This window comes from Ixodes scapularis, unplaced genomic scaffold (genome assembly GCF_016920785.2).
Source record: "Ixodes scapularis isolate PalLabHiFi unplaced genomic scaffold, ASM1692078v2 PGA_scaffold0__279_contigs__length_252992795, whole genome shotgun sequence".
NCBI lineage: Eukaryota > Metazoa > Arthropoda > Arachnida > Ixodida > Ixodidae > Ixodes > Ixodes scapularis.
In genome coordinates, this window is record NW_024609835.1 from 163,731,125 (window position 1) to 163,750,289 (window position 19,165).

The following is a 19,165-nucleotide window of genomic DNA, read 5'->3' on the forward strand; positions in this document are numbered from 1 at the left end:
TATGTATGTGATTCTATTGATGAGACTCGTTCAATTTTAGGTTGTGAGCGGGGAATACCCATGCGTTTCGGCTCTCGCGTGTGGTCTAATATTTTTGACAGTTAAGACATTTGTAGAACGACACGGCAGAGTGTATGGTGTCGTAGGAAAATCAACGTAAAATAAAACAAACATTCCAATTGTGTCTGTTGTGTTCCTCACGAACTCACAAAAATAAATTTTATTTTAGTGTTTTTGTTCTCAAAATTAGTACAATGCTTCATTCAAAATCTCGAGAAATTTTATTCGCCATAGAGCAAAAAAGAAAAAATGATACGCGGCAATTTAGCCGCCACCAGCATCCGTTATTCCGCCAACGCAGGCTGCCACAGCCCACTGGCGAGAGAGCCCACAACCCAGGGCCGTCAGGCAACACTGGCGTACACTCTGAAAACCAGGGACGCGAGCTGCAAATTGCTGCGTTGGAGACTGCCGCTGAGAAGGTCTACAGGTAGATCTACAGGCTTTCTAACTGGCTTCTTTCCTCTCGCTCCAGCTCACTCTCCCCCTCTCCCCAACTAACTTCAATTCCCAATTCTCCTTGATTGTCTTGCTTTGAATGTTTATACGGCGCCTCAACGGGTGACCGTTGAGGCGCCCGTAGATGTGGCTGTAGATGAGAATGTAGCCAGTGCAGTAAGTCCGCTAACCTGGGTGTTTTAACGTGCATCACGCAGTAGTGATTATAAGAACGCGTGCCGGTACGAAACTCCTCCAGATCTAAAGGGCGGGGAGGTGGGGATCGAGCCCAGGAGGTTCCCATCGCAAGCTTTCGCTCCACGTTCCGAGTTAACACGCGTTAGCCCGCTCGGCCACTAATTCCCTTTTATTTCTCCTTTCTTCAACTGGCTCCCTTATTTTCCTTCCCCTCCCGCCTTTCTGGTCACGTGATGTTAATTCATTTTTCCCATTAAATTTAGCGAATAAATTTACGTCACTTGATGCGCGAACTTTATTTCTCATCTCGGTCTCCTTCGTTCTTTCTTTCTACCTGCCCTCATCCAAATACAGTGTCCTCTTACCCTCGCTCTCTCCTTCCTCTCCTTTCTCTCCATCGTCTCCCTCTCCATCCTCCCCCCCCCCCCTTCAAGTGGCCTCCCTCCCCATTCTCCTCTTTTCTCCCTTTAAGCTCCATAGTCACGTGGCACACCAATTTAGTTTTCTCAAAATTGGTAAAATATGTGTTCTTCACTCCCAAAACGCCCCTTTAATGTCTTGCAAACAAGTAAAACCATCGCTCATAAATACTGCATTCCCTGCACAGTTAAGTTTCCAAGTTAAAAAGCATGAAATGCTTTTAATGCTACTCCCCAATCCCAAAACTCCGTCCGTCCGTCCGTGCATTTCCCGCTACATTTAGCGAGAAAATTTGTCACGTGATTTATACACGAATTTAGTTTTCCCGCTGAATGTTGCAGGAAGTTTGATGTCACGTTACCTGATGTCATGGAACCTACAGACAAATTCAGCTCGAAAAATTCGGGGTGGTGTAGTTGGTTCATTAGTTAGTTAAAAAATGTAATGGATAACAATTACAAATTACCATACCTCGAAATCTAATGGCTTACCGTTGCAAATTACTGTCGCTGATTAGTAATGGATTACTTTACTCGTTACGTAACAAATTACTCTCACGCTACCTTGTCGCAGACTTATAAAGAAAACTATGCGAACAATATTGTTGTTCTCAAACATGTTCCGCAACACTATTTTCCATTTTTCAAAAGCAGGAAAAAAGAACCTACCATGAAAACCGATGAAAAGAGGCAGAGCCTACCGGATGTTGTCTTTCGGATCTGTTTTTCGCTTGCTAGTATATGCCTCGCACGTTTTTCTAGTGGCTCTATAATAACCGATCACACAAAAAATCGTGCTTTCTTTTCGATTATTCTCGTTTTCACGATGTTTTCTTTTTTGTGTGTGTGTTTTTGAACTTGCTATTTTGATACCGTTGAATTTCCTGCTCATATTGCTCCGGTTTCTGTTTTATGTTCATATTTTTAAAAGTAACGAGTAAATAGAGTAATCCGTTACCAATATTTGATAACAAAAATACAGCACAACTTACTGCCGCAAAAAAATAACGTCGCAATTGCAAAATTACTTGAAATAGTAACAGATTGAAAGTAATTCATTATTTGCAGCGGATTACTTCCCAAATTTGATTATGATTGGAAAACTTAAAAACGCAAAAAAAAAGACACCGACGAGAAAGAGACGCACATGTTTGGACTGGCGCTAACTTTTCACTGATTTACTTGAGGCAGTCAAACCATCACACATACGTAAACACTCTTGCGTATCTTGCAAACCCCTCGCGTCAACAGCTATCATATAAACACAAACAACACACGTCAATGCTTCCAACATTCGTATCAGTTAAACAGCGTGTCTACACAAAACCACCGAGAAAACAAACTTCCTTGCCATTTAGTAAACATGAAGGCGTCCTGACGCAGCCGTCACCTGAAGTTTTATCAACTACGCTTACTACCATATCCCGTTCAGTAATATTATTTGCTGTTTTAATAACTCTGGTTATTTCTAAACGAGGATTTCACCCGTAGCCCACGCAGTGTGCCGCAAGATAACCTCCCCCCCCCCCCCTCCGCGATTTGTTACGATCCGCTAGACGATGTTGGCGCGCCCATTTATTAAAACACGGCCTGCAGTCTGTCCGATGTACACTCGGCCGCATGTTAGCGGAATATCCTAACCACCTTTAGAAGCAGAAGCTGTGAACTGAGTGACGTATTTCTCCACGCACCTGTCTAGTCCTCATGGGACAAACTTTTGCCAGCTTGCATGGAACGAAGAAAAGAACAATGACATCGTACTTAATTGATTTTTTCTTAAGGTTGTGCACCACTTTGTGTAAGCAAGGTAGCACTATAACTTTTCATTTTTTAACTTCCTTTAGTTGACCGTTCCTCATGTTGCCTTCAATTTTTATCATATAAAAGAATCCTTTCACACAAGCTGGAAATCAAGAAGCCGGGGTAGTTCGCCCTGTCTAGGCGTTCTACCTGAACTTCAAATCTAGTCGTCATAGCGTGATTGCACCTTTTTATCAGAGCAACCTTGAAACAAGTGAGAGCAGTCCTTCTCTTTACCACCATAGAATGGGCGCTACCAAAATACAAAAGGCTCTGTCTTAAACGCGGTTTGTACAACCAGCACAAGTGATCATCATTAAACGTAAGCTGCAACTCTAAAAACTGAATTCACTTGTCCCTGGGAAGCTCTCAGATGAACATCAATCCATCCGACATGGTATCAAAGAATTTGACAACCTTGCAAGAACATTATTATATCATGTCCCCGAGTGATCATTCAAAATACCCAGAAAATCGTTCACATATCTAAAAATCCTAAGAACATGTATCTCATATTCAGGCCTTCCAATATGGGTAGTATAACATATCACAAAAAACGGTCTACCGAGGGACAGATTGAAATACCTCTATTTTCGCACATAAAACTCATCGTTAAAGTTAACGGCCGTCGACGGCAGATAAAATTTCAACAACGCTAGTATCTGGTCGCTATTTGCACCTGTAGAATTTTTTAATCCTGCTTGTCATGATTATTTGATGTTGTCCCGAACAGCATTAAAGAGTCCTTCGTGTGCGACTGGGTAAAACAGATTCTGTATCTCAATCGAGAGAGCTGCTTGCACGTTTGAAAATCCCATCTGCAGTACATGCGCTGTTTCATTCTAGCTCTAAAATAAAAATGGGTCAGCACCAGCCGTCCCACTCGAATTACGCTGTAAAAATTGGCTATCCTGAATTCGAAACGTACCACCTTTAGAAACAATGACTCGTAATGGCCATTCAGGCTTACATGCGTCTTTCCGGTGCAAAAGCAACTGCTGAAATCTTTTCTTCGCCTTCTCCGCAGCTTTTCTAAAACTATCGAGCTGTAATTCCTTGAGCAGTCCGAATGATGTTTTTTCTTTCTTTGTTTCCCTTCTAAATTTACCACAAAAATTGACGTCACATGATTTATACACTAATTCAGTTTTTACACTATATTTGGCTTCAAAATTGATATCCCGTGACCCGATGTCGCGTTACCTTTTCTTTATATATATAAATATAAGAGTCTATGCGACCTACAAGACTGTATATAGACTTCTAAGTAAACTGAAATGACCATTTAAATACTTCATTTAATGCATTATAGCTCTCTAAAGGTAAAAGTCGCTGCCAATTTCTTTCTAAACCTCTACACAAAGCGTGGGTCGCGAGCCAATCACGGCACAGTCGTTGTCTGGTTTCTCAAACAGTAAACAGCGACGTGCCCAGGTGCGTATGGATTTGTTAGTCTTTCAGGTACAGGCTGCATTGCCGTACTTGCGCTGACCCAATTATCAAATCATTTGTTTTGTTTTTAATCTCTTTTTTTTCAGGTGCACGTTTTTATTTTATTTTTTTCAGAATCTATGACGCCTTTGTTGAAAATACCACGCCACCCGCAACTGCACGGAGCGCTCAAGCGGAAGGTCAACAGCTGCTCACTGGGACCACGCTCGTATCAGCGTCAGAGATCCGTAAGACACGGCACTCACACGGTCTCTCTCGACGAAGGGAAGCCATGATCGCACGACTAAAAGAAACCGTTGCTTTGCTCTTGGTTGCCGCGTGCTTAGCCGTGCGTCCATCGTGGTCCGAGGCGCAAGATAATTACGTGAGTCAATTGAGTTATCACCCGTTCGGTGCTTGCAACGATTATGTGGTTTCACTTATCGAGAGTTAGGGTACTAATTATTTGGCAATATTTATTTTTGCGTGTTTTTTTTAGGTCACCTAGACGACGGTAACGTAGACGAAAGAATTCCCTAAGGATGCGTATTCATGTGTGCACGCGACTGTGTTCAATGAAACTCGTATATTGTTTTGGTGTGCACAATACAATGTGCGCGGAGCACAGATCAAGGCTAATTAAGATTTGCTTGTGTTTGAACTAAGGTTGTTTGTTTGTTTTCCAGTTTTAACGAGTGGGCGGTACATCGTTTATTTTTCTGGTAAATGCCATATACATAAAAATTGTAAAAAGTAATGCGGAAACATGGGCATAAATTTAAAAAAAAATTAATGAATTCGACATTGATGGTTAAAACGTAAATGGAATCATTGTTATAAAACAAACCTGAATAATATTTAAAAAAAGACTAGAAAATGTGGCGCTACCAACAAAAAACATTTTAAATCAAATTAAGATGCAATTCAAATGATTCAGTTATTCAATAGCGTTCAGAATGTGGTGAGTTACACAACTTTCGCAAGTTTTGCATAATGTGTGAGCATTTTGAAATGCTGTCTGATATTTATTAAAGGAAATTCCAATTTTAAAACAAAAAACTTCGTTAATTTGTTTGTATGAATAATTCAACTAGCCTTAACGCAAATCTTAACACTTTTGCAAGACGCGTACTAACAACATGGAGTTAGATTACATCGAGCAGAGTGCGTTGTATTTTTATAAGCGGTATGTTTGTTAATTAGGACCGCTTTTATATGCATCCAATGACTATGGTTAGTTCAGGGCTGGGCTTGTTTATGTGAACGATTCAACTCGGATACCAATATAGAACATGTGCGAAGTTTAAATGTAAAGCATTGACGACCACTTCACGTTCATATATTTGAGGACCACTACACGTCCATAGCATTGAACGAAAGGCATCCTGTTTAAGACGTCGATGTCTCAATACTGTCATATAAATTAGCAAGGCTGATCATAATTTTTACTGCTCGCTTGTTCCTGATATTACGAAAATTTAACTCTTCGTTATATTAGACATCATAAAAAATTTCGTGAAAAGACAGCCAAGCACTACACTACTTATACTGCCCGTCCCCCTTCCAATGAAACACAAAACATTACTGTTTTCTACTGAGAAATCATTAATAAAAGACACAGATACTTATACGATTGTCTGCAGTATAATGTACATATCAGAAGGCGAACTATCTTTAGTCACGTGATACTTGCACTTTCCAAGCACGATTACGTCCGGTGGAACACTACAATTCGACTCCTAACGAGAAAGTGTTTATGAAAGTGGAACTATTTTTGATACGCAGTTCTCCAGAGTAGCTGTAGAGTTGCCAATGATTTTCTCTCTAACACAGGATGAATACATAAAACAACTACAAACTGTATCCGGATTAATCAAGGATGAATCTTTGGCCAGTCAATATCTAGAAGATATTTCGGAGCAGCTGAATACGTTAAACAACGCTGGAGCAAACGCCGACTGGGACTATGACAACAATTTGACCGACTACAACCAAAAAAGAACGGTGCGTAACTGCTTACTAAGGACTATGTGTTTCTCGTTTTAGAGAATTTTTTTTTTATTTCGATTGCTTAATCTACGAATTAAAATATCAGAGCAAGTGGGGTGCCAAACGCGTACGTGTGGCCTTGCAGTGCTTTTTTGTTTTTGTTTTACTATTATCACGGAAGCGTCGACCGCCATATCACGGGGTGCTGCCGCGATATCCGCGAGGGTCAGCGCCACATCTTTGGGCACGCGCTCACTTTCGCTGATATAGCCCCGGCTCTCCATAATACGGCACTTACCGCACGCCGCTCGACGCTCCTGGGATATTAATAAAAATAGTGGTCAAGTTTAGGAAAAGCTCATTCAAACAAGGAAACATTAAGAATGTCTTCGTGAATCGGCTTCGGCTTCGGTGGGAAATCTCTTTTGGGGGATTAGGGAAAAGATATGAACGGGGTTTGTCATTGTGGTAATCCGGCAGACAACTTAGAAATCTTGTACGTCGTTTGGTGCATCCTGTGGGGTTGGTTCTGCTATAAAGTGGACACCACCGACCCGTGTGGCAGCATGATGACAACTGAGGTTTATTGCCAGAAAAGGAAGGCTTGAATAAAGAAGAAGAAAAGGCTTGAATAAAGAAGAGGAAAACAAACATGAAAAGAAACACCGACACGTGCGAGCGGTGCTGGCCTTGCTCGCACCATCACGTCGCTGTCAGCAATTACTCTGTTGCTGCATCGTCACTTCCCAACGCTCCTTTCCCCCTATAACAAAACGAACAGGTGGAAACTGATCTCGACGTGATCTTCTTGCTGCTGGTTCGAGTGAATCTCGACTTTCCTGCTCAGAGGTGACGACCGGTTGTGGTTGTTAAGGTGTCGGGAACGCAACGGCAGCATCAGTTGTCACGTCCACCTGGGGTATCCGTGCCTGGACTTCAGAGGTGCTATCGCGGCGACGGACCTGGATTGCATGGTGGCATCGCTGACCCGTTGGCGAACTGATTTGTACCAAACGATGACCACTGGTTGTTTTTACTGTGCCGGGAAGCCACTTGTCCCCGGTACTGTGGTTCTTGAACCACACTGTCTGTCCAGGAATAAAGGGGTTAGTTAGATCATCCTGAGCGCTTGGTAACGTCACGGGTAGTAGAGTGTCAATTCGTGAACGTTTGGTGTAGTCCATTAATCTTTGCGATGGTGTCTTCCCGTCTTTTCCTGGCGTTCTTCGGTAGCTGTGTAAGAACCGTGCTAACCTTGTATGCATGTTGCCCTCTTTCAACTTCTTGATAACCTCTTTCACGGTTCTCACTCCTCGCTTAGCCAAACCATTCGACTGGGGAAAATAAGGAGCCGTGCGCATGTGCTGGATGTTGTTGCGCGAACAGAAGTCCTGAAACTCAGCACTGACAAACTGAGGACCATTATCCGAAACTGCGGTACGGGGCAGTCCGAAACGGGCAAAAATCGCGCGCAAGGCCTGTATGGTAGACTCCGCTGTGGCCGTCTTTAATGGCGCCACCTCAATCCACTTGCTATGCGAGTCTACGATTATGAGCAACATGTAGCCGTCTACTGGACCCGCAAAGTCGATGTGAACCCGAGACCATTTTTCTTTTGTCTCTGGCCAAGGCTTCGGTGTCTAGGAAGGCGGTAGAGACGCTACCTTAGCGCATGTGACACACCTCCGCGCCACTTTTTCAATGTCTTCGTCTAAGCCCGAATACCACAGTAAGGTTCTCGCGACTGCTTTCATTCCCGATGCGCCTACATGGGTGTCATGTAGAAGCTTCAACAATTTCTCACGTGCCCGCTCGTCGATCACTACCCTCTGCGCCGAGTAAACTAACCCGTGGGCCACCGTCAAGTCGTCCCTCCAATTGTAAAACGGCCTCAGATGGTTGCTGATCTTGTTCTTGTCAGTTGGCCAGCCCTTCAGGATAAAACTCAGCACCTGACGAAGAACAAGGTCTACCGTAGTCAACCGCCGGAGTTCTGTGGAGGGAATGAAAGTGTCATCGAAGGCCTCCATGACAAGAACATACTCCTGCAAGTCTTCACAAGATGCTCCTTTTGCTGGTTGTGGCAGTCTACTGAGGGAGCCCGCATTTTGGTTCAACTCTCCCTTCCGGTACTCTATCTGATACGAGTAGGCACTTAGCAGCAACGCCCAGCGTTGTATTCTTGCGGCCGCCGCGTGAGAGACAGCTCGAGTTTGGTGGAAAATGCCCACCAGGTGGTTTGTGGTTTGCCACCAAAGTAAATGCACGCCCCCACAAGTACTCTCTGAACTTTGTGACTCCGAATACGAGAGCCAATCCCTCTTTTTCCAGGTGTCAGGCTCTCTGCCTTTTACAAGGTACGTGAGCGAAATCCTACCGGTCGATAATCATTACCATTCTTGATTGATAGCACTGCGCCGATGCCATACGGGGATGCGTCACACTCTAACCGAAGGGGCTTCGCCGGGTCGAAATGTGCTAGAATCTGGGACTGTTTCAACTGGCGTTTACTTCGTTCAAAAAGCTTCTCCTGCGTCTTTCGACCAATGCCATTTATGCCCCTTGTTAAGCACTTCGTACAGAGGGCGCAACCGGGTTGCCATGTTTGGTAGGAACTTGCTATAGTACGTAATCAAGCCGAGGTAGGGGCGATGTTCTGACACGTCCGATGGTCGCGGTGCCTTCAGGATTGCGTCTAAGTTGTCGTCTTTTGCGTGGAGGCCACGTGCGTCTATTCTATGGCCGAGGTAGTTGACTTCTGATTGGCAAAACTTGCTCTTGCCTTTGTTCACCTTGACACCATTCTCCCGCAATTGCTGAAGGGCCACTGGAAGCGTGGAATAACCCTTCTTCTCTGCAAGCAGAATGTCGTCGAGGTACACTTGTACCCCCGGCAGATCCTTCAGTAGTAACTCGATCCTCCGCTAGAAAATAGCTGGCGCCGATGCGATTCCGAACAGCAGCCTATTGTTGGAAAATACGCCCTTGTGAGTGTTAATGACACACATTTGACGGGAGTCTTCATCCAGGCAAACTTGGTTGTAGGCGTTGCTCAAGTCAAGGGTACTGAACACTTCCCCACCGTTAAGAGTCGCGAAAATGTCCTCGATTACAGGAAGTGGGTATTTCTTCGTGTGACAGGCGATGTTTAGTATAAGCTTGAAATCACCACAAATTCGAATGTTCCCGTTCTTTTTTACCACTGGGACAATTAGAGTAGCCCACTCTGCGTGTGTTACAGCAGACAACACTCCTTCAGTCACTAAGCGATCAAGCTCTTCTGTCACCTTTGTTCTCAATGCGTATGGAACGGGTCTTGCTTTCAAAAACCTAGGAACGGCGTCAGGGCGTAAAAGCAACTTGACCGGAGGTCCCTCCAGTAACCCCAGACCTGGCTTGAAGAGATCATAGTATTTAGCCAGGATAGCTGGTAGGTCGTTTTGCCTCATTGACACTGGTGTCGATTCCCCCGGCGACGTTCCGTCTCCAAGGTGAAGCGCAGGGACACCGCAAGTTCCCACGTCACGGATTAAGTCCCGAGCGTACAACGACGGCCCAGCGCAACCCAACACGATCAGTTTACCGCCGACCGTCGTCCCTTCGTAGGGGACTTTGAAGTTCTACTCGCCAAGGACAGGTAATCTCCCCAGAAAACATGTCAGCCGAACTGTAGTTTTCTTGAGCTTCGGCCATGATTTCTTGAACATTTCGTAAATGTCCTGTGATACGACGCTGACCGGTGAACCGGTGTCGACTTGCATGACGAGCGGTACGCCTCCCCAGACGAACTTCTGGTGTATGGGTTTCACAAACCCAACGATGTTGCAAACCGTGAATCTTCAGTCTAAGGTCAGTAGCAGGCTTTCATTGGTCTCTGATGAACTCATCAGTTCTTCCAAGGCGTCGGACGTGTTGCCGTTGCGCGCCTTGTCGCAGGTCCTCCTCGGTTCTTGAGTTTTTCGGTCAGGGCACTGTCGTGCCAAGTGACCATGTTTCCCGCAGCAGAAGCACTTGGCCGATCTGAATTTGCACGAGTCCGCTGTGTCTGACCCTGCTCCACAACTTCGACAAGAATCCGGAGGACTTGCGTTCCGTCGACGTGGAAAACCCTTGTTGGATCTCTTAACGTGATGTTTATCAGGAATGACTGCCTTGATTTCAGTCTCCGAAGTCCGTGGTAACTTCATGGCTGTGACGTTACTGGCGGCCGTTCCAGCAGCCAATACGATGGCTTCTGCTTCCTTCAGAGTCACTTCGCGGCAAGCTAACAATAGCTTGCGCACGTCTTCATTTCGTATTCTGCAAACTAGCCGGTCGTGTAGCATCCGATCCAGCATCGTGCCGAAATTACATTTCTTCGCTTGTCGTCGAAGTTCCACGAGAAATGTCTGCACGGTTTCATCATCGCTTAGGTGCCTGTTGAAGAATTTGAAGCTTTCGGCGATTTCATTGGATGTCGGTGAGAAATTGTCGCCCAAAGCCTTGACTACTTCTTTGTACGATACGTCGTTAGCCATGTTCGGTGCGCACGATGCTCCCAACACTTCAATTGTCCTCGTACTTAGAGCCGAGACAAGTAGCGAACGCTTCTTCCCAGGGTCGGTCACGGCTTACCTGAGTCTTTTTGGGCTCGTCTTCTGAGAGGAGAGTTAATCGTACTGGTTGGCGCGTTTTTAAAAAAGTTCGCATTACCAAAATATATGCTGAAGTTTCGGAAGCTTGACGGGGTTCTTACATCTTTAACATCGTGGGTCCGTTAAACCAGTACAAAAATCGGATCGGATTGCTCCTTCATTGCGGTCCCTTCTGCCTAAAACTCTCTGATACCTTCTGAATGTCTTCACGGGAATCGGGTATTGTCCCGAGGTCCCGTTGTTCAGGATCTATATTCGAGCACGGGTGCAACTCTTTCGTGTTTCATCCTTGGGGTCGCCAGTTCCTTCGGCGGGTTCTGTCTCCGGTTCTATGTTTCTTACTGTTTTAGCCAGGCTGAAGGATGGGAATTCTGCTTTTTACAATATGTGGCAGCTCGATAGGCCGCCTCATTGCTATGCACTCCAGCTTGTCCGGGCATCCACCGCACGCTGGCCTTTGTGCCTCGTTCGTGGTGTATCGGCAGCGGAAGTTGGAACATAGCCGCTATCGTGGGGATCGTCGTTGTGGTTTAGTGTTTGATTAAGTTTCTGCTTGCCTCTTGCCTGTCCGTGTAGATTGTCGGGTTTTTCCGAAGGGGTTGTTTCTTGCGGCTAGGTTGGCGTACGTTTGTAGTACCATGAACATCGTTTATCTTTCAGCGACTTGGGGCAATGTGAGTTTCGCGCGAACCTTATAGCCGTCAACGTGCGTATTTTGTCTTGCGCGGCGTCTTGTGCGGCGCGGGCAAATAACACCGCCGGGGATGCTGTCATGACCGCCTTTGATTGCTGCGTCTGCGTAGACTACTTGGTTTTCCTCGTGGCTTGATTCTGGAACTTGTGCTAGGTGGAGGCGAGCACGGTGCTCTCTTCGCTTTTGACGTTTCTCTGCGCACATGTTCCTATGTAGCGGCTTGTGGTGCGCGGTGCCCGTCAGGGCCTGAGGCGGTTTGGCTAGTGTCCTGAGGTTCTTAACTTGGACTTGAATCTTGAGGTGATTGGTTATAGCTCCATCTTCTACCGCGTGCAAAAATCTCGTGACCTGCTTTTTTTTTTTTTTTTTTTTTTTGCGATGTGAATGAGTCTTGGAGGCTCGGTAGAAAGCCGTATTTCTTAAGTTCGTATAGTCTTGTTCTTTTCTGTAGACTGAGAATGACTGTTCACGCCTCGTTGTAGAGGATGTCGATCGTGCTGAAGTGTTCACCTTAGCATTTCTAAAAGCGGCAGCATATGTAAGTTCGGCCACCGGGGCTGCGGTCTCCACAGTCTTGGCCGACTTCTACCAAGCTCTGCTGAGCCTGCTTGCTATACGTCCGGCGAGTAGGGTCCCCCGCCTTCACTTATTTGCCGATTCAGTGACCCGCTTCGTTTCCGTTAATTTTATGTAGCCGAGGTTTACACCTAGGATTTTGACGAAGGGTTTATGTTGTAGTGTGTTTCCAGCAAAAGTAAGGACGAGGTCTTTCTTCTCGTGGTATTTTCATTAAGGTAGTATACTTCGTCATCTTAGGGATGGTTTCATGCCATTTTTTAAATATGAGGTATTTTGATGTAGTTGGAGCGTACGTTTCTTTGTTTAATATTCTTATATGTGAGTTCAAGCTGTGATGTCGACGGCGTAGCCGTTGCCTTTAGTTGTGGAATCTTCTGCAGTACCCAGAGCGAAACTCCAATGTGATGGCAAAGTGATTGCGGCCCCATGACTTTTTTTCTTCTCGATCAACCATCCTGCTATGTTAGATTTTATGGTGTTCACAAAAATGAGGTCGATGATGTTGTTGCTGTGTTTAGACATCGTGCCATATCTCGTTGATGCGCTCGCATTGTTTAAAATGTTAATGTCCGTATGGTCTACTACTTCGTAGAGGTATTTAGTTATTGCGTCAACTGGTTGGTCCCAAGTTTTGACGTGTAGAGAAAATGCGCCTATCATGATTATAGTGTCCATAAAGGGTTTTCGCACCAGAGAGTAGCAATCCAGGAGAGGTGGTCTGTCTTTGCCAGTAGTATGCAGGTCGATACCAGGAGGTGCCTCTTCGAAGTGCTTTCAAAGGCGATTATTGAATGCGTGTCAATGCAGTCCCGATGCGTATCTAGCATGACATGAAGAAATTTTTGATCAAAGTAAACCCTAGCCTGGGCTTGGATTTTATGGCTGCCAGGTTTTTCCTGTTGCATCTTCTTAGCTGCCGCATATATGGCGCTTGGTTTATAAAGTGTTTCTATTCCCAAAAATGTTATGTTATCCGAGTGGGTTTCTCATAGTAGTAAAGTGTCAAATGAGTATATTCAGTAGTCTTTGGGTGATTACTGTTTTTTGGGGGGCTAGGCTTAGACAGTTTCACTGCAGTGTACGGAGTTATTTGGCTCCTGAATTCGCCTTAGTGGGTCCCTGGTCTACAAAGGTTTTTGAGAATGTATGTCGGAGGTGTAGTAATAGGAATCTTACTGAAGCGCTTTAAAAAGGCGGTCACGATCAATTGTCTGATGTTATGGAGTCTTTGCTGCAGGTCATGTTGAGTGTGTCTTTGTTGTTGTAGCCGCGGTTTCACTTCCCTTGTCTTGCATAAAAGTTTCATAATGTTCGTCAAGGTTTTTCTTGGGAGAGGGTATTTGTTGCCAGTCGGTGGTGCGGTGCTGCGGATGAACAGTCGCAGACTTGTACACGTTACTAAAAAAATAGTAAGGAATTACATTTACAATTACTCAAGGCTAAATTGTAATTTTTTACAATTACAATTACCCATTCCATGAAAGTAACTGACCGTTACCCCAATAAGTAATCCGTTACTTTCGTGGCGTTACTTTTAACAATATTGTCCTCAAGTAAGGAACGAAGGGAAGAGGGTTATTCAAGTTCGTATTGTTGCCACCTGTTCCATTTAATGACGTTGAATATTTTGAGCAACAGCTGGCCCTCGAAAGTCCCGTCAGACATGTTTCGTTATTTCTTACTCAATATGTCGACTGCTACGCTGAACACCATTTGAGCTGAGGCACTAAATGGGAGTGCCATATTGTTCCTCACATATGCTTCATGCTCTGCATTGAGCTTTTTCAGCGAAGCAAGGGAAGTACTGTTTACCTCGAATGTAGAGCAAAGCTTCGTCGTTGCAGCCGTTGCCGGCTATTCGAGAGATTTAGTAGATCTTTCCGATACCTCCAATACCCGCGATAACGGTGCCTGATAACAATATGATGCATACGCAAAGACGGTGGCGAGGTATCGGATATCGTTATCGGAGTCATCGGACCGATCTACTCAAATTCTCTGTTGTCGAAATCACGAAGCTGTGGAAGTCATCAATAGCAGAACGTAGTTGTAACAGTAAAGTGATAATTAAACAATAAATAAGGTTTGGCTCGATATTCTTCTTCCTTTGGTTCTGAACAGTTCGAGCCTCACTTGAGACGTTGGTGAATAAAAAAAAGTTTCCAGTATATAAATATAAGTAATAAAAGAAAAAGAAGGACACTCATAACAACAATTAATTAGAACGACGGTTAAAACAAGGAAATGTGAACGCACATTTTCCATGTGTAACTTTCTTGGTGCCGGTCAAAAACGCACGGAGCACGAACCGACTGCAGTTTACTCCGGTGTTCTCCAGAGAGACGTCCGCTGATGCCACGGGCAGCAAAGGGTAGAGTACTAAGTAAGCCGCGCTATGGCCCCACTCACGAATTTCACTCTCTCCTCGAGCCCAGAATATCAAGTCTACGTCAGCCACCATTATGTTTCATCTGTAAAAATATCTGCTTGAGATAAGATGCGTCCTGCTGGTGCAAAACAGGACGAAGAAGAAAGGAAGACTATTACCATTTTCTAGGTGCTCGCAAAAAGCTGACTCACAAAAAGGGTAGGGTAGACGGAGCGTTGTTTCGTGTTGTGACGTTATGAAAATGGTCGTAGAGAAGGACATTGTTAACTCTTTTCAGTGCACTTACCGCCTCGAGCTTCTCGAAGAGGCGCACAGTCACTTGGTGTCCTTCTCTCTCCGTCTTCGATCGCAAAGAAAAACAAAGGGACTAAAAAAACCAGAAATAACTTCCCCCCCCTTTTTTTTTTTTGTGCAATTGTTTATTTGGATTTTTTGGCATTGATGTTATGGTCTCAAAAAAAGATAGATTCAGGGGCTTGGTGTTGCAAAAAAAAAAGGCTTTGCGGAAGTGAAGAGTGCCAAGCCTCTCTTTGCGCTGGTCGATTCGCGTGACAGTGTCACTGCGCTCGACTTTACAAAAAAAAAAAAAAGTATTATTATTTAGAATTGGGGGGCGGGGGGGGGGGGGGCTGGTTCTGACAAAAAAAAATGTAAGGGAATTACTTTAAAATTACTCTACAAAATATGTAATTATTCCGTTACTAAATTACTGATATATGTAAGGGATTACAAGTAATTTCGTTACTTGTAACGGATTACGTACAAGTCTGGACGGTCGTTGTGTTCTGATTGAAGTCTGTTGGTGTCAGCCGTTAGTGTGTTTCTGGGTTTTCTTTTGTGTCTGGCGGTAAAATTTGGAGGATTCGTCGGATTTTTGTGCGCACTTGAAATGGAGGGTTCGTATCGCTTCAATTAGCTTTTTTTCTCCCTTGCCTTTTTCGCGTTTTGTTTTGACCTCAAGCAGTAGTTTTGCAAAATATCGGCCGTCGGCTTTGTTTCTATTTTTAATGTTTTTAAGTTGTTCCTTCCGTCTGCAGACTGTGTTGCGCGTGTAGAAGCCTTTAGGTAGGGGTGATTTGGGCACTATGTTTATGCCTTCTGCTGCCAGGATACAAATCTCTTTGATCGCTGCATATCTTGGTTTCTGAAACGACTCCAGCCGCTGCGAGGTCTTGGTGGCCTATTCGCTTCTGTTTTTTGCGGCGCTCCTACTTCTATTCCTAGAGATGGCTACATGTCTATGGTAACCTTGGATGGCAGATGTGTTCTTTCATGCTGAAAATAAGGACATTTTAGTTGGTTGTGCTTCTACTCCTATTTCTCGTGGGCTTTTTTATTTTTTATTTGTAACTTGTAGGGCTTTTGGTATCGCTGGCAGCGTCTATGAGCGAGCGGTCGTTTACGCAGTACTTGCGCTCGTAGATATATATATATAGCGGGCATGGTGGCGGAGAATCCCGGAGAAAAGCTCACCGGAGAAAAGCTCACCGGAGAAAAGCTCACCGGAGAAAAGCTCACCGGGGATAAGCTCACGGGAGAAAAGCTCACCGCAAAGCCGGCGGATGCGGAGAAAAGCTCACCGGCCATTGAGCGTATGAGAAGAAAAGCTCACCGTTTTTATCTCTTCTTTATATATGGAGGCTGTTGGATCATGCGTAACATATATCAATTTATTATCCTTAGAATTCGTCAACTTTATAAAAAATAAAATGTCCTACTTTGAAATATTTTTTAAGCTTATTGGGTATATTGCTCCCAAATTAATAATTGCGGGCGTGTGTTTTCTGCGGTTTACTCTGTAGCCAACGAAAGTCAAAATGAAGACTTTATGACCTTCAAAAACAGGGCAAAGTTCGAAAACTTAATAATGTCTGCCTAAAACCTAAAAATCAAAGCTGTGAATGCCGAAAATCCGAAAGTGCATGCGCAACAACGTGGTGCCTGGAATTCTATTTGAACTTTTGTTAACCTTTGAAAACAGGTAGGATAAAATAGTCAGTAGGATATTTGAGGTTTCTTTCTTCCACAGACATGCACGTTTTCTAGCCGTTCGTGCTGGTGTTTCGACACGTTACCTTTGTATGAGAGTGCCGTTATACGGTGAGCCACCCATGACCTTCAGAGGTGCACACTCGCACCGTTGTTACTCGTGACCTATATAAGAAGTAGTCTTCGGTAACGCAGCGAATAGGGCGAGTTGGTAAACGTTATACACGATGAAAACCGCTCAAACGACGACGACGGAGTGAAGACAACAAACACGACAGGACGAAGCTATTCTCGCAACTAAAGTTTTTTAGTGAAATTAACAGAAAGAAAACAACGTAGCCGACACTGATTACATCAACAAACAACTACTTATCTATTAGGCACGACACAATATTTGGGGCTGAAGCGGTTCACACACCGCTTCAGAATCCGCTAAGTTAAAAAAAATCGGTGAGCTTTTCTCCGCATCTGCCGCTTTTGCGGTGAGCTTTTCTCCGGTGAGCTTCTCTCCGCCGCCCGGTGGCGGGAGGCCGAAGGAGTGGATATATAACTTAGAAGAAAAAACCCTTCGTGAAATTCATATTAAAAATAGCTCAAAAGAGACGGGACAAAAAGAGAAAGAAGCATACAGGACAAGCGCTAACTGGCAACTTTAGTGAAAACAGCAACAACGGACGATTTATTCTTCGACGTTTCGGCCGGAGTCCGGCCTTCGTCAGGAAGAACTTTTACAGGTGAACGCGGGTGGTATCTATACAATCCTACGGTCAAGTTTCAAAAACGGCGGGATGACGGTTGCAGGTTCCAAAGAAGCGTAGGAGGAGTTCCAGATGGGCAAACGTTTATACAATGCTACGGTCGTGTCCGAATTTCGGCGGGGTGACGGTTGGAGCTTTCGTGAAAGGGAAGCGAGGGCAGTTCGTATCCGGGTGAAGAAGCTTGTCGGTCGGGGCCAAGTTTCAAGGACGGTGGGATGACGGTTGTAGCATCTTGAGTGGGGGCGCAGGGGGACTTTGTGTCCGGGCGGGCAGGGATGACCTGGACAATAGCGTACAATAGACGAAAAATGGCTGTAGGACCGTTTTTCGAAAGACAATTCGTAGCAGGGCAACTCGTAGCAGGGCAATTCGTCGCATAGGGCAATTCGCCATAGGGCATTTCGTCATAGGGCAATTCGTCATGATGCCAATTCGTCACCCTATTGAAAAAAGCTTCGTATGTGTTTAATTTTGTCAGTTTATCAAGTATAGTGCTTCGAAATGAATATTCACGAACGGACCTCCTCGCTTGTTTGGTACTTCCCTTTGTAGTATATGTTTTAAAGTTTGCATAAATACTCTACTTTCGAAACAAACGCTAACTACATGTGTGCGTGCACCACAGTGAGTTATAACTATGTCCTACTACTTTTTAGAGGACAACCACACAGATGTCAGTTCACCGCATCTGTAACTCTGCAAATACCACTCCGCTTGCAATGTTATACTTCTAGCGCAAGCCTCGAGGATATCCATGTTGTCTGTTCCATCGTAGCGTCCAAGCACTCTTTGAAGGCGCTTGGTGAATGCCTCCTGCTTCCGCGACACCCTTGTGGCAGTGACCCCGCTTGCCGCTTGGCTGAGCTTCATTTCGCTTAGGGCCTGCTCCTTTTTCAAGCAGTCGAGGAACACCCAGATGTTCAGTGAAGTGCATCTCACGTTGCTCTGAAAAACGAGAATAGGGGCATAAGAAATACGATATAAAAACTAAATTGTGTATGCTAGAGAAATTAAGTAGAAAGAAAATTATGAGCAATTACCTGTAGCCCATAGTGCCACGCCTCCACACTGTTGTTTGTCCGCGGCATTCCATCAAGCGCCGCCTCGTACACTTACCACAGTTTCGGAGGAAATTGAGCCGAGCTGACGTAGTTCCGACGTGGTCGACCGACGTACACGTCCTCAAAGTAGTCAGCCAGTTCGATCGTCTCCTGCGGGAATACTTCCAACAAGTCTTGAAACGCCTCCGGGATAGCCCCAACAGGAAGAAACGCCAAGGCTGGGAGCATTTTCATCTGGAATTAAAACAGTTATTACATAGGGTACACCACCTAAGAGCGAGGCTGTATCATAAGAGAAACCGAACATTATTTATTTACGCATAATAACAAACCTTGTCTGCAAATGCCTCGCCCGTGCCGTAACGTGCTTGAAATCCCGGCGCGCACAGCTTACGATGAACCGACTGGGCCAGGTGAAAAAAACACCCTTGAATCCTGATATCCGAAATGACGTCACGAGCAGCGTCAATAGCAGCAATCTCGAAGTCCGTGTACAGCACACGAACAGCGCAGGGCCAGAAGTTGTCGATGACGACTGAAAAGAACCTGGTAAGGTAACACGCAATGAGCTCGATTTGCACAACCAATCACTTCGCGTCACAATAGCTAATGGGGTTACAATTATTAGTGGTGTACCTCCTGTATATTTTCTCGGTTTTGTTGGGCAGTAGAACGTACACCATGGGCACGATGATCCCGTTCTTCAGGGCATGAAGTGTGTACAAC

General features: G+C 44.9%; 1 protein-coding gene across 1 annotated transcript in view; it reads left to right on the plus strand.

Moving 5' to 3' along the window:
• Window positions 1–4,638: 4,638 nt before the first annotated feature.
• Window positions 4,639–19,165, plus strand: part of LOC8053342 (angiotensin-converting enzyme) — a 66,318-nt gene continuing 51,791 nt past the window's right edge. Inside the window, exons 1-2 of the mRNA XM_040219384.1 lie at window positions 4,639–4,731; window positions 6,180–6,350. Of these exons, the coding sequence (XP_040075318.1) occupies window positions 4,639–4,731; window positions 6,180–6,350 (264 nt within the window). The remainder of the gene's footprint in view (window positions 4,732–6,179; window positions 6,351–19,165) is intronic.